Below are 15,356 nucleotides of genomic sequence, written 5' to 3'. Positions count from 1 at the left end.
CACTTGCATTCATGTAGCATTTACAGGTCAAGCCATCCATACATTCCAGGCAACACACTCATAATCAGTATCTGCTGTGAGTAGTGTTGGCATTTACAGAAGATTGATACGCTAAGAATTCTATATAGTTCTCTCAAAAGTCACATCCATCTTTTGCACTGTTTGTTATTTATCTTAAAAGAATATCCGATGGTCTTGATAATCATCTCTTGTGGGCTAGTGAGCACTGCAGTGATGTATGAGTGGCTGAAACAGCCTGTGTTGGCTATAAGGCTCTGTGGGCAGAGGTGTGTGTGGGGGTTTTAGCGCAGTGCTCTCTCAGCTAGTTTGGCACAGGGAGACAGTGTTGAGCTTTACTGTAATGGCAACCTTCTGTCAGCACTCTGCTGAATTTAATACAGCCTCTGTCCATGATCAGTAAGGGCAAACGTTTTGTATGATAATTGTTTAACCACAGCACTATCTCTGCAGTATTGTGGTTTTATGGCTCATGTTTGTACTGACCACATTATTATTTTGATTCAATTATTTGTGGCAAAAAAAACCCCCCAAAAAAACAACATTTGATTCTCTAAAATTCCATAAAGATGATTGTCGGTAAACCCTCCCTCAGTTTTTACATTTTTCAGGAGCTTGGATGAAAGCAAATAAGCCCTGGCAGTGACTTGATGACAGAGTCTGTTGATATGATGTTGTTGACACAGGTTGCTTAGCCACCCTCACAGCCCCAACACGTTCAGTGTTAAAAGCCTCTGTACTTCTGCTGTTTTCAGGAAAACTCTTCCACTCACACTGACTGGACATTTTACCCTCTCTGTTAGCACAGGAGAGGGAGCCTTTGATTTCAGGCTTCAGGCTGGTAGTATTGTGAAAGATAACACGAAGAGGCAATGGCTTGCTATCTTTTCAAACGGGGCGCTCGTATCGACACTGATTTTATGAGTCATTGTGCTGTGAAGAGGTCTGCATTTTCCTGATTGCAAACGAGCAATATTTTCCTTTTCTCATTAAGATTTGTTGTGTGTGTGTGTGTGTGTGTTTATGAGTGTGTCTGTACAAAGTATGCATGTGGCTTTTTTCTCATTTATTTATTTTCCATCACAGAACCTACAGTGGGCCAGAGATGTGTTGCTAGGAAGCAGTGTCCCATGGCAACAGCTGAAGCACATGCCAGCACAAGGACTTTTCTGTGAAAGAAACAAGACAAATCTATTCAATGTAAGTTCACATACATCCTTGTTCTTAGTCATGTCAGCACATTTTGAACATACATATCATCATACCCCCTAAATGTGTATTTGTTTAAGTCTTGATGATTATATATAAGTACCCCCTATGTAGTTATCATGAATGAAGAAATTGGCCAAAGGTATTTTTTGTTGTACCAGGCTGTAAAACTGTCTGTTTCTGCTATCATGTTGGGAATTTTATCACCGGTACGTTGACTTGCTTTTGGAGCCAGCCTTGAGTTTCCTTTTAGAAAAGATTTGAATATTGGCAGTCGCTTCATGGGAACCCAGAGTTCCCATAACAGAAAGTCATTTGCGTATTTATGTGTGTTTATTTGAGAAAACAGAGGCTTAAGAGAATGCCTTCCATCTGAAAATCCCAGCCTGCTCGGATTGGTCAGCTCCACCGGCCTGAGGAGAATGTGTAAAAAAAGATAAAAATCCATAAGAGAATTTAATTCTGGCTACAGCTGTCACAGTTGTCAACATTATAGGTTTAATTCTGATTAATACATGCAATAAGAACTCTGTGGAATCTGTAGCCAGTGTCTGAGCATCCTTCATCACTTTTTGCATGCCCTGTTTACACCTGGTATAAAGATGCATTTTGGGGCTCTGTTCACAACCTTTCAGCACAAAGTTTGTGTTTAAGCAGAGCACTGTCTTTGCAGCAGTGTGGTTTAATGGCCTCTGGTGATTCTACTATTTGTTGTTCACACTGAGCATTACTTAGTGCCCCCACATGTTTCCTGACTGACTACTGATGGGCAGATCTCAGTTTCCTACCTGGTAAATATAGGCAAATAAATGCCTACCCTACATCTTACAGTCTGAGTAACAAAAAGGACATCAGCAGTTCTACTGATGTTTCTCAGTCTGAGAAACTTGATCTGAATCAGTCCTCAATGCACCCTGAGTGTGTTCACATCTGTAATTTGCACTATCCACTAGTGATTGGATGGCCCGGTATGCATGTTGGCGGTAGTATCTTGAGATGCAATGTAGTTATTCCAATATGTGTCGAGTATTTCCGGTTCAAGTTTTAAACATCACAGCTGCAAGCAGCCATAGATATCCTGTGTAACTCCAATTTATTTGAAAAAGGGAATCAATAGCATGGCTAATTAGCATGTTGATAAATAAGCATGTTTGCACATGTGCTATTTATACCAACTCAAACTACACTCTTATAATAATGAATTGATGATGGCTGCTTCCACATTACATCCTTCTTAGGCTACCAAGGAGGAAGAATCATAACAAGTGTGCAAACATGACACTGATGATCCCACCATCAGCTACACTCTACACACACAACAGTTGAAAAATTGACATGCATAATAAATACATACCTATACATACAGTTACATAGGTAGTATCCATTAGCAGCTACCAAACAGCCATCTGTGTTGGCAGGTTATCCTTGCTTTACTTTACTGGAACACATTACAGTGTTAACAACATAAGCCAACATGGATGCATCTCACACACTTGGGTGGGCACAAAGATTTGTGGGGGTTTTGGAGCATTGCTTTGGTGAGATTTGATGATGTGACATCCTGGGAACGGCAGCTGTTAAGGATCTCGACATGACTTTGAGAAACTCCTCGTGTGTCTCCTCTGCCATGACTCTGATGTAAATGTGCTCGTGTCATTGTTTTTACATTCATGTGCACAGCTGCCTTGAAGCTGAACATTCATCCTTCACGAACCACCGACTCTACGCAGTATTTACACAAATTTCACACATGGGGAAAAGTGGATCTTACAGTCCTAACAACTTCCTATCTTCCACTGTTGCTAAGCAACCAGCATGACGTTTTCACTCTATATCCCTTTTTTCAATTTAGTTATTTTTCTCTTTTTTCGTCTTTGCGTTTTCCTTGCACCCACGAGAGTTGTAAAAAGTTAATATTTAATTAACAATAAAGTATTGTTGATTATTTAATGCATAAATTATGCAATTGACTGAAGATAACTTCTTCCCTGCTGCAAGTTGTTCTCTAACTAAAACAAAGATCGTTTATTGTAGCTTCTAGCTGTTAAAAATTCACCATCCTATTCTTCCTTTTTTCCATTTGAAAATAGAGCTTTTGGGGGTGTTGCATATGATGTGCCTCTGTGATTTTCTGTGGAGTGAGGAAGCTACTTCAGAAGCCCAGTTATTGTATGGGATAAGGTTGCTGGTCTCTACATGTTATTTAAGAACACGATGATGACTAATGCAGCCTCCCAAAGGAGGAACCTGATCATTTGTGTTCATGTGTTCTGTCATATGTGCCTGATTAGTTGTGTTTTCTGACTGGCCTACAGCTGTCAGGTTTACCCCACTCACATATATTATTCTCTTGAATCAACTGGATGCACACAAACCATCCCTCTATCAGAATCACTGGATGCAGAGACTTCTATAATTGGAATCACACAGTGGGAGATTGTTGAATTATCTGCCTCTCAGAATAACAAAGCCTCTGTTGGGTTGCTGTGGAAGCGATTACTATCCGGATCCATCTTCCGCTCTGCATGTCTTTTCACTAGAAGCAGATATTATGACTTTCCAGTGTGTCCAGAAATCGGCTCACCTTTGATGTATACCTAATATGATTTGGAAAAGCCTAAAGGCTCCCACATTTATTACAGAGCAGAGGATATTACGGGCAGAATGTCACATCTAGTCAGCACCTTATTCAATCATTCACTTGTCAGATGTGTTTTAGCAGTGAACAGGATTTTGACACAGTTGAATCTGTGAGCTTCAGAGTCAAATGCTGTTTTCAGAACAGACTGTAGACGTGATGTGGGCCAGGTCTGAGCTAGAGATGAGCTGTGCTGTGCTCTGGCTCCCACTGGGTTCTCACAGAGCCCCTTCTGGAGGCAGACCTGCCACTGTGGCACACCAACTGTTGGAGCTTAACTGTTCTCCTTGAACCAAGGCCTCCGTCTCTCCCATACGACAATGCATATATTTCTAAACTGGAATAGAGTCCACGAGTTCAGAGCAGATATGTACTTTGTGAAAGTTTCTATAATCTGATTTTATAAACCTCTTTTAAACTTTTAGCTTTGTGAGCATCTTCCTGGAGGCTCCCTTTACTCGGCTAGCTTGAAAGTTGTTCCTGAAAACAGCTCAGGCAGGTCAAGATGGCTTTGAACCAGCACCCATGAAACTCACTCAGTTGCATAAGCGTGTTGCATGTGTTCATTTCTTCCCTGACCGAATAGTCACACAAGGGCATGAGAGCTACCACAAACAGAGACATTGATCTCATCAAGCATTTTGCATCACAAATTGTATCTTCATATCAGAAGCTGCATTTTAACCTGAGGTGTACTTTTATCACTTATATCCCTACAGTTTCGTGTGTTTTGTTGGTTGCTAAGAAACTAAAACATTTCCTTCAGGCTGCAGATTTCAGCTATGATCTAAAGTGCCCGTTTGTATGAGGCATGAGTCTGAGCTGCAGTATGCTGAGAGAGGAATGTCCTTAAGCTGAGGTCACACAAATCAGCAATGTGACACTTCCCTACATGGCATTGCTGAAGTCTGGATGTTTTTTTTTGTTGTTTTTTTGGTACCTTATTACATAACTACTGTGAAATGTTGGAAAACAAGCAATGGTGCAGATTGACTGAGACAGAAAGGTTGAAATAAGGTGCTGAGTCCATATTGGTGGTTAAGATTTCTCCCTGGGTAAGAATGCAGCTAAGGAGATCAGAATCTCAGCTGAGCACTTGAACCTAATGGGTTGGTTTAAAAGTTCAATGTGTAAGATGTTGTGACATCTAGTGGCACAACATGAAACCAACCAAAACCCCCTAAACTCCTGTGACAGCAGAAAACGCATAGGGCCCCCTCTTTAGCCCATCTGCATGTTAAAAGGCACAGATGAGCTCCAGTTACGGCTCAACTTAGCTATTTATTGGACTATTGTTCTCGTCTCAGTATACATGCATGTGAGAAACATCAAGTTATTAACAGAAAGACCATGAGAGAAAACATTAAATGTATTCAGCCACATTTCTGACCCGTTTAGCTGCCTGACATAAGAAACATTAATTATATACACTTCTACTTTACTGTTTTTACAAACAGATTTAAAAAACATGACACTTTGAAACATGTGCAAAGCACCTTGGTCCATTTAAGTTTAGCTAAGCATGTACCTGCAGACATGCTGTCTGGTTCTGAGATGCTCAGTTCAGTCAGATTCACATGTAAATCCAGTTTCGGTCAGACTAAATGCAATCATTATTTCTTTCTTATGCAATGGAAACATGCATTTGGCTTGTCCCTTTCGTCTGCCATATAAACACGGTAGAGGAATTTGGAGGGGTAACCAGGGCATTTATGGATGTAGAATACTCAATCTAAAGTAACTCTACTTTGTTTTTTCCACACAATTCAACACCGGTGAAAATATAGGCATGCATTTCTGCTGATGGATAGCCCGAAATGTTAAACTCTGGGACTTTGATACCAAGTTTCCCGATGTAGGTCATGATGGCCTACTTTTCCTTCTTGCTTTGGCTGCGTTGCATTAACTGGGGCCTGCATAAAGTAACCTACATACAGCTGTAAAGAAATGATCCAGATGAGGTGGTGTTGCATAATTTATCTGTGTGGTTGTCAACATGATTGATTTCTAGGACCAGCTCACTTTTACATAAGTAATAAACTATTATTAGTAATGTAGCTGCCACTAAAATGAAATGTCGAGGATTTAGACCGTGCCTGTTAATCAATAAGAAATAATATAAAATCATGCTGAGATACAGGCAAGACTGCATTGTAATACACAGAAGTGTGCTGTGATACTGTTTGACACTGTTGTGCACGCGTTTCCTACCTCAGTCGTCTTAACTGTTGACAGTGACATGCATATTCATAATCTAGTTTAGAAGGGTCAGGCCTTTACAGCTGCCTCTAATGGAAATGTTTTTTCTAAATCAAGCATGTATTTGTTTTTTGAAGAATTGCTTTATTTAAGGTATAGAGTTTAATCCTCAGAAATGATTACACATGGTGTTACATAACATAGAGCATGTAAACAAAAAAATAATGTCATGAAAGGACATTAAACTATTGTAATACAGTTATTCCCAGCCCTCATAATTGAACATCAAGGTTGAATGTAGCACTGTTGGGGATAATGCTGCTGAAATCCCAGGCCCTCTGGCTCTCCAGGATTGCTGTTGAATAGTCGTGAGTAGTGGCTGTGCATTCACTCAGGCACACTGTTACCTCCTGCTCCCTCCGCCCTGTGCGGCACACCCCACACACATACTTACATCTTGCTTACATATTCTCCCTCCCACTCAGAGTGCACTCTCGAAGCTCCAGAGAAAATGGATGTCCTTACTAAAATATTTTCCGACAAATGTAGATCGAATTAGTTTTCATTTTATGAGTTTTTTTTCTCAGAGGGCATCTGAATGCTCCTTCTGAACCGATTGAGCTACGAATAGGTGTTGTTGTTCCATTAGGTGAGCTCAGTCTCATGGGTTATACAGTTGGACTTGCATTACTTGGCTCGGTTCGGTTTGTGACTCAAACATTTGTGTGTTCAGCTGTGTAATGTGCTGGAGGTGGAGCCTCGCTCAGGAGGAACTCATGTTTTGGTTTGAATCTTTTCTTTTTTTTTCTTACAGAAGAAGTACACGTCCAGTGACTACACTTTGTGGAAGTTTATGTGTTGAAGGTCAAACTCTGGGTGTTTTTTAGATGAATTCTTTTGGCTTGTAACTGGATGAGCTTGATTTTTTTTCTTACGGGAAGCAGGGAAAACGAGGTGTGTTTGCTTTGTATGTATTTGGTGGCCAGCTGGAGAGGCACGACAACAGTTGAAAGACATAAAAATGAGAAGGTGAGGGCTGCTTTCAGTACGCTGCTGACTGACTGAGGAAATGTGTGCACAACCTGTTCAGGCAGCACTGTTCCTCACTCTAATTTCAGTGACTAATGTGGGCTTCATCTATACAAACATTTAGCCTTTTCCCTTAAGGTTCTTGCTCATTATGGGTCTGTCGTCCTCTGGAAGGCTCTCGCCACTCTGATGAGGTAGCACTGAATTAATTTTTCATCCTGTTTATGTTCTCTTGTTCTTTTCCTGTTGCTCAGTCTTCAGGGTGATCACACTCTGCCCCTCCCCCTGGCTCTTTTTTTTTTGCTCTACTCATCTCCTCTCTGTGTTGCACTCGTTCTTTTTCCTCATTACTCTCTCTGTCACTCCCCTGTTTGTGTGTATATTATGTGGGTGTACACTAATGGGCGGGATTTTCTCCAAAAGCCTGCGATTGGCTGGCAATGGCCCACCGTGATTGGCTGTTTGCTGTATGTAGTGGGAGAGAAAGGATGAGGGAGGGGGGGGAGAACTCCAGCAAGCTGGGGTCAGGGGAGAGCTGAGCTACAGTGCGTGGGTGTTTTTGTTTTGAGATGGCAGGGTTTGAAACCAGGAGAGGAACGAGTCAGCTCGTCTGTCAGTGGCATACTGAGCTCATAGGCCCTGACTCCAGCGCTGTTTCTCGTCTTGCCAAGGCAGCTGCCAGTCTCTTTTTCTATTCCTGTTCTGCCATGTGCAGCTGTGCTTCCCTCTTTTCCTCTCCAGCAGTTCTCGCAGCCCTCGCACCCGAATGCAGCCCGTCACTTTCTCTCAGTGCGTGAGCCTCGTTCAGGGTGGAGGCGCCGCCAGAGCTGCTGGTTCTGCTACCGACCAGCAGGAAACTGTCCAAAAGAGTACTAGCACAGGCGCTGTGGAGTAGCTTTCTTTGGTGATGGTGAGTTGCTTTCTCTTTTTTTTTCTCCTGGCTTTTACAGAATCAGATTCATAACTGTAGGCGCTGTGTTTTTTTGGGGCTTGTCTGTTTAATGAGTGGTCCTCCTGCAGAAGAATACAGAACTACCAAGAAATATCTTTTCTGTATGTGAGGAGAGTATTTATTTGACTTTTTCTATGATTTCTGCGTGTCTGGAAAACTCACGAGAAGAATGTGAGAACCAAACACTGGTAGCATTGACAAGCAATCTGCCAGCTTCCATTTTATTTGATTTTTCTTTTTCTATTTTACTCATTTTTTTCTCAATTTTTCTTTTTGTTTGTTTTTAATTGTTGTGACAAGTTGTTGGCTGCTTCAGTTAACAGCAAGTTGCTACAAGACAACTTCACAACAGGTTGTGCAGCTTACTTGCTGTTATTTTCATCAGTGGCATGTTAAAACACGAGGTGATAAGAAATAAAGGTCAGGGTTCTGCTGATGTTTTCCAGGGAGCGTTTTGTGTTGGCTTTCACCCAGCAGAGCGCATCTCATCTCATTCATCTTTAACATAAACATTCTCTTGTGCTTTTTGTAATGCTTGTGATGTCCACCTTTTGTCTTCTTTTCTAATTGTGAATATAGTTTTAGGAAGGTCGGATTCCTTCTTTGGAGGAGAAGGCTCTCGTTGTACTTCCCCTTGATTGCCTTGCATCTTGATCTCAGTCAGATGCTTGCGTAATTTACTGGTCACGTCTGTGCTAAGGCTGCCAGTCCAGATATCAAGCAGTGTTCATATTTTCTTTCACTGAAATAGAAAAACAAGATGCTTAAAATTACTGCATTTAAAGTCTCACAAATCTGCTTTAGCTGTTGTGCTTCCCCATAATCTGTGTACAGCCACGGCTCTGCTTTCCCTTGAAGAGATTTTCTGTCATCGGAATGTCCTCTGATGAAGAACAACTTTCCTGCATTATAGATGTCTTTCTGAGTGAGCACAACCCTCCCCTCATCATACTTGTCCCGCTCATTTTGGAGGCTTTCCATAATCTGTGTATTGAAGGTTAAAACCTTCTTGAGAATTGATTAATTCCATCATATAACAATTCTGAATCATGTTTCAATTCAGGCATTTGTGCCATATTTGTGCCTCTTTCTGGTTGTTTTTGTGGTTTTCTGGTGACATCTGGTTCTAAGAAGCGTTGTGAACATCAGCTTGAATTTAATCCTCGCTGTAAAGAGCATTCTAAAACACATTTTGCAACCCACATGAGCTGAGAATTCCGTTGGGATTTTTTTCAAAAGGAAAAAACTTAAGAATGAAATTTGTGGGTTTTCTCGACCGAGTTTCTGTTTTCTTTGAATTGACCAGATCTGACACCTTCTCAGTAAGAAGGCTGCGAGCTCATCCTCAGGAATGTGCTTTGTTGTGTTCCCCTCCGCTGGCTTTGAAAATGTCATCTGACAATCTGGAGCGGTCTGTTTGGAGCACCCAGCTCCCTTTGCCTCCAGCAGTGGATAGAGCCATCTCATTTGTTTTGTTCCATTCTGATATGGTCATCTTTGTTTTGTCTCACACACATTTTGAGTCTGCGGCCGTGCTCTGTGCCATGTGCTTTCCGACTGTAGCCTGTATGCTGCCTAAGCCACCATCTGCACCATCAGTAACTTCAGAGTGTGGATCCTCGGCTCGGTTCACCTGCTGAGGGGACATGTGCTCACTGAAAAGGTGGACTCTTCCATCAAAAAAAAAAACAACAACTCATCAGGCCTTCTGCAAAGCCGGCCAGTGTTTTTTGGCAGCCGGTCTGCTGGTGTGTTACATGGCTTGGACAGAACTGAACACTAATGAGGCTGCCTATCATGTGTACCCAGAGATGGAGCCCCCTCCAATTTCTCCTCTCCACCTGCTACAAGGCCAGCGAGTCCACAGATCTCTCCTGCAGCCTGTCCATCCCCTCATTAGGGCTTTCTTTGAATGCCTTGTGTTTCACTCACATTAATTCCTCTCTCCTTTCGGTTTTTCCATGTCTCACTATTAATTCTTTCCATGTGTCATACACTCCGCAGGTCTTTGCAGCATAGAACCGTGATTAAAAGACAAAGTTCGAGTTTCATAAAGTAGCCTGATGGGGCTTTGACCAGTCGTGTCATCTTGTCATGTGGCATCTCCTCCTCTGCACTATTTGACCTCTTTGATTCATTTTCAATAATGATGTGTATCCGCACGCTATCTTTTGTACTTAGCAGTGGTGTTTTAGAATTATTATTACTACTTCCATTTACATAGATGAACATTAACGATGTGGTAACAGTCAGAATAATGGTCTTTGTGGCACAGTAAAAGTTAACTCATGATTAATTGTCCTCCTTGTTCTCTCCAGGGCATTTGGCGTATTCCAGTAGATGAGATTGATCGCCCAGGAAGTTTTGCATCTCATATGAACCGATCTATTGTTCTCTTGCTGGAGGTGCTGTCTCAGCTTAAGGATCACGATACTCTGCTGAAAGTCTCTTTCATGCTGCACCGCACCCCTGACCAGGGAAAGTAAGGGTTGACTTAATATGAATCTCTTATTTCTGTTATGTCTTATGCGTTTGTTGCATGACATCTCTCCTCCTCCATGTAGGAAGTATTTACGGGATGTTGATCGCCAGGTTTTGGCCAAGAGAGCATTTTTCCTAACTGTAAAAGTCCTGGAGGACAATCTGAACAGTCTCACAGGGGTAAGGAGGCACAACCCACTGTATACATTGACTAACAGACGAAAGCCGTTCTGTGTTGTGGACGTCTGGCATGCACACTCTTCATGTTTTGACAGGTTCTGTTCTCTCTCAGGTGTCTGAGCAGCTTCCAAAAGCGCCTGCCCCCTCCATGGGGGAGATGACCACAACGGACATATCCAACAGGCCCAGTTCAGAGGAAAGCAAACATGCAGTGCCTAAAAAGCCTGGGCTCACAGAGGGAGTCTGTGTTGCTCAGAGTGGGCCCAGGGAATCCTCCCAGGCACAGCTCGCCCCTCCACAGCTGTCTGCAGATAAAGGGAGTAAGACTCACGAGGGCCTCCCTGTGAAGGTGGAAACTGCTGGGAATGAGGGGCACAAAGCAGGGCCAGAGGAACCTATGGAGCTGGACATTGGCCACTGGAAAAAGCCCTCTACTGCCACAGATACTCAGGGCAACCAAACAGAGGCTGAGACCTCCCAGAGCGGCATGGAACCCCCGCAGAAAGTGACTGAAATTGGTCGGACACCAGAACTGTCTCTAGAAGAGCTGAGTATCAGTTCAAGGCAGCAGCAGCTTCAAGCCTCAGCACCAAAGGCTACCATGGCAGCCGGAGGGACTGAGCAGGGGTTACTACGAAAGCCAAACAGGAAAAGGAAGCTTCTAGAGGACGTGGAGTCCGGAAAAACCCTACTGCTTGATGCTTACAGAGTGTGGCAGCAAGGCCAGAAAATCATGACCTACGACCTGGGCCGCATTGAGAAGATCATGTCAGAGACATACATGCTCATAAAACAGGTAAACGTCATCGGATGTGCCATGCAGTACCCCTGCTTACGTAGATAACATTATTGTGTGTGTGTTTGAATGTTTTCATTCTTCATTACTTATTTGCTAAGTCATGCATTCATGAAATGAGCCCTTGATTTTAAGTTGGGAAACCCCTCTGTTAACAGAATTAGTAACTGAAGAGTAGGGACTTTCCCTCTTTCAGTTTTCAGACACAAAACTCTGTTGAGTTGTGTTTTTACTCTCAATAACCCAAATTTGGTTGTGTCTTTGGTTGCTGTAGGTATAGCCCTGCTGGGTATTTTAAGATGAATTGAGCTTCGTTTTACTTTTTTTCTATCGCTCCCTAAACAGTTCAGGATCAGTAATTGCTGATTTATTTCTATGATTTACAAACTGCAGGCTCCCCGGCTCTTTTTTTATTTACAGTGTTAAAGGTGGAAAGTTGTTACTTCCAAATAAAACTCTGTCCTTACAAACTAGTCAGTTCTTATGCTCTGATTAGAATATCTTGGAGTTGTGTTTAGAATGTACAGTGTGCTGATTGCATATTTTAATTGTTAGTTTAAGAACGCGTTGCAGTTTATGTTTTTTCTCTACAAGACATAAAAGAAAAGACAGTAAAATCAATACACATGAGAGAAATCCAAACCTGCTGTAACATGATTCCTACAAACAAGTGTTTTGATCTTTTTAAAAATCATCTGCTGATTGTGAACCTACATGCAGAAACTGCAGATGCTTTGTGGTTTTTATGGTCTATTGCTGTGCACAGCTGCACGCAGTCTAAATCTATGCCTTGCACTCTATTTATTCCTTTACATGTCAGTTCGTCTGACTTTGGCTCACTCCTAAGGCGTTAAAACGGAAAACTCACAGAGTCACTTGTTAGAGACGGAGCGTTTCCTGCCATCAAAGTATTTCATCTTGTCAAGTTAAGAATAAAGGCAGTTCAGCTTCCAGGCCTCACATCATCATGCAAGAGGCTCGTCCACATTTCACAACTCAAATCATTGCTTCAGAAACATGTCGGACCTCCTTAGTTAGATTCACCAGATGGCGGCTGTCCCATAATCCTTCCATTGGCTGGATGTGTCAAACTGCATTCCCTTCCTCTCACCCCATTTGCATATTGCAATGTCCAGCATCCCTTTCACTGCTAGTAGGCAACCATAATGAAGTAATTAAAATGGCTTTTCAAAGTCTTGATGAAGATTTGGATCGTGTAAATAAGCAGGTTTGCATTTTGAGAAGTCTTCAGGGGAGAGTCCCTGAACTGCCGTAAACTGCAGCTGAGGGGAACATGTCAGCGGTCATGCTCACACAGCTGATAGGTGCACAGTGTTGTGCTGCGGCTAACAACCACCAGCTGAAGTGGGCCTGAACGTGAACCTTTGTTGACCCGTGCTATTTATCAGGAGCAGAGAAGAAACCCTGCTGGTTGTGTTACAGAAACAGATAAAGTACCTTCCAAGCAGTGCACTCAGGACAGGTCATAAGAATTCTAACCTCTTTAGTGTTTCATCGTGTGATTATTACTACTCCAATGCTCATGTTTTGCTTGTTTTCTTGTCTCAGGTTGATGAAGATGTAGCTCTGGACCAAGCTGTAAAGTTCTGCCAGATACAGTTGGCATCTTCTGCACAAAGACAGGTAAAGCTGTATTACTCAACGTGTTCTGTCACATCTTTGTCTAACTATGGTATTGATATTGATCTAAAAGGTTCTGTAGCAACTATTTATATTCAGGATTTTAGTGACTTAAAAGTAAGTTTTGTAGCTTCGGTCTTTAAAAATCAAAACCACAAGTTCCAGAATTTTACAAGGCATATTTTGCATTCCTGTTCAAGATTTAAGATGAATTTATGTGGCATTTGTTTAACTCATACATAACTCATACATTTGTTCAGGTTATATTATACCATTAGCTTAGTTTTTAGCCCGAGCATGGTAGCAAACATATTAACGCCATCAGAAAAGTTTTCAGATTTCAGTCCTTTAGAGCCCAAAAGCTGTCTCCAGCGGGGAAAAAAAGTCGCACCAATATTTACTCTCGTTTTAGTTCTATTTTTGTCGTTTTGTGTCTGCTGATTGTGGTTTCGTCTTGGGAGGAGGTGGTGGTGAACTTCTACTCTGCAGACGGCTCTGTGCACAGTTCGTCTGCCTCCGTGCTCTGTTGTATGTCTGTCTCTACAGCCTCATCTTCTCCTGGTGGCTCAAGGGCAGATTAGATACTACGGTGATTCACATCCCAGCTAGAGATACAAAGCAGTATTAAAGTAAAAACCGGACTGTCCCCAAAGGATCTCAGCTGTATAGCTACGCCGCATTACATGGGTGTTATTTAGATATTGTAGATATTGTTGTTTTTTTTTCTAGTTCTGTTCAGTCTGTAATTAAATTTTTCATGTTTTAAACATTTTTTCTACAAAGAGCAGCTTTAATGACACAAATGGAAGCTATGAAATCGTGAAAATATGGCTGTGTTGTAGTGTAGCAGTGAAGGTTTCACCGAGCTCATCATGTCTGATGAACTGTGGCCAACTTGACTCTAAAGTTTGAAGATGGAGTAGCTGTTTTTTTTTTTTTTTTTTTTCAAAATTCCAGCCTCTGTTGTAAAATTTGCTAAAACTTACTTGTCACTTAGTTGTTCTCTGCCAGCAGTGCCAAATACACGATTTGTGTCAGTCCTTCAGCTTCACTCATTTAGTCAAACTCGTTGTTTTCAGCCCAGCACTGGTATGCATGCTGCTTATCTGCTCAGCCAATACACACACGGTTTTCTTCAGGTCAAGTTACAGAAGGAGGTGACTAAATGCATTCAATAAGAGTCTAATTCTAGTGAATTGACTGGGTTATTCTTTAGCTACAGTAATAGTTATCTCAGTTTTTTTCTTCAGTATTCATGTTCCCTATCCAATCATTAGCTGCTCTGCCTCCTTCTGTGTCGGTGTCTCCCCCTTCCTCTCATCCCTCCTCCTGCCCACACAGTCATCAAGGGTTTCTCTGCCCACATCCTGTTGTCACGGTGATGTTCCCTGAACCTCAGGCTCATGAGAAGGAGATGTGAGCAAAATAAATCTGTTTTCCTAGTTCAGCGATCAGACCGTCTCATTTTCTAAATAGTTCTTTTAGTTGCCGACTGTGTTCGTTTTGGTGTTTCCAGTCATTGTCTAATTCCCATGCAATGCTCGACATTTAGGTGAAAGTAGCACAGTTGTAATGAGACACATTCATGTCTTCTGTCTGTAAAGTAAGCATTATTACTGTTACAATTGCCTAGTGTGCTCGGCGCGATGGTTGACGTGTTTGCTTTTAGGATAATTTGCCTGTGTGACGCTGCAGTTAATGTCTGTCTCTGCCCAAGAGATGAATAAAGAGGGGTGCTTTTATAGAAATGCTCATCCTGTAGTATTATCCAACTGCTGTTAATGTGTTATTATTGTGCCAGTAGCTCACATTGTGGTTTGCATTTAGTTTCACTTCTGTCTAGAGGGTAATTCAGCTTGAAGGCGAGGGGAAATTATTTCCTGCTTCCTACAGATTCACACAATTTTTTTCTAAGCTACCACAAGTGCAGAAAGAGATCTGCCCTCAGCTATAATGATGTGTGCATGTTTGCCCTTTGTTTGATGCACTGTCAGCAGGAAATCATCGGCCTTCTTTCACTTATTGATAGTTTCATCATTTTTGGGGTTTCGCTCTTCCTGCAGGTGATAGATAGTTCAGTTTTCTGAATGGAGGCACTTCATTAACACACCTCACTCTCACCTGCTTTATATCAGGAGGCAGATTCTGAAAAAAGTATTTTTTTAAATTTTGCTTCCTTCCCAGGCAGCTGGACTGCCGGCTCGGAAACGTGG

At 42.0% G+C, this 15,356-nt stretch overlaps 1 protein-coding gene across 4 annotated transcripts in view; it reads left to right on the top strand.

Annotated features, from left to right (window-relative positions):
• cabin1 (calcineurin binding protein 1) overlaps window positions 1–15,356 on the top strand; it is a 35,991-nt gene that overhangs the window by 14,668 nt on the left and 5,967 nt on the right. For all 4 annotated transcript variants that reach the window (XM_072388394.1, XM_072388392.1, XM_072388391.1 and 1 more), the window contains 5 exons: window positions 1,105–1,218; window positions 10,364–10,527; window positions 10,610–10,706; window positions 10,819–11,502; window positions 13,072–13,146. In XM_072388394.1, coding sequence (XP_072244495.1) covers window positions 1,105–1,218; window positions 10,364–10,527; window positions 10,610–10,706; window positions 10,819–11,502; window positions 13,072–13,146 — 1,134 coding nt within the window. The remainder of the gene's footprint in view (window positions 1–1,104; window positions 1,219–10,363; window positions 10,528–10,609; window positions 10,707–10,818; window positions 11,503–13,071; window positions 13,147–15,356) is intronic.

The sequence above is a fragment of the Leuresthes tenuis genome, unplaced genomic scaffold (genome assembly GCF_036924035.1).
Source record: "Leuresthes tenuis unplaced genomic scaffold, fLeuTen1.0.hap1 SCAF_6, whole genome shotgun sequence".
NCBI classification, from domain to species: domain Eukaryota; kingdom Metazoa; phylum Chordata; class Actinopteri; order Atheriniformes; family Atherinopsidae; genus Leuresthes; species Leuresthes tenuis.
This window is presented reverse-complemented; position numbering and strand designations above follow the sequence as displayed.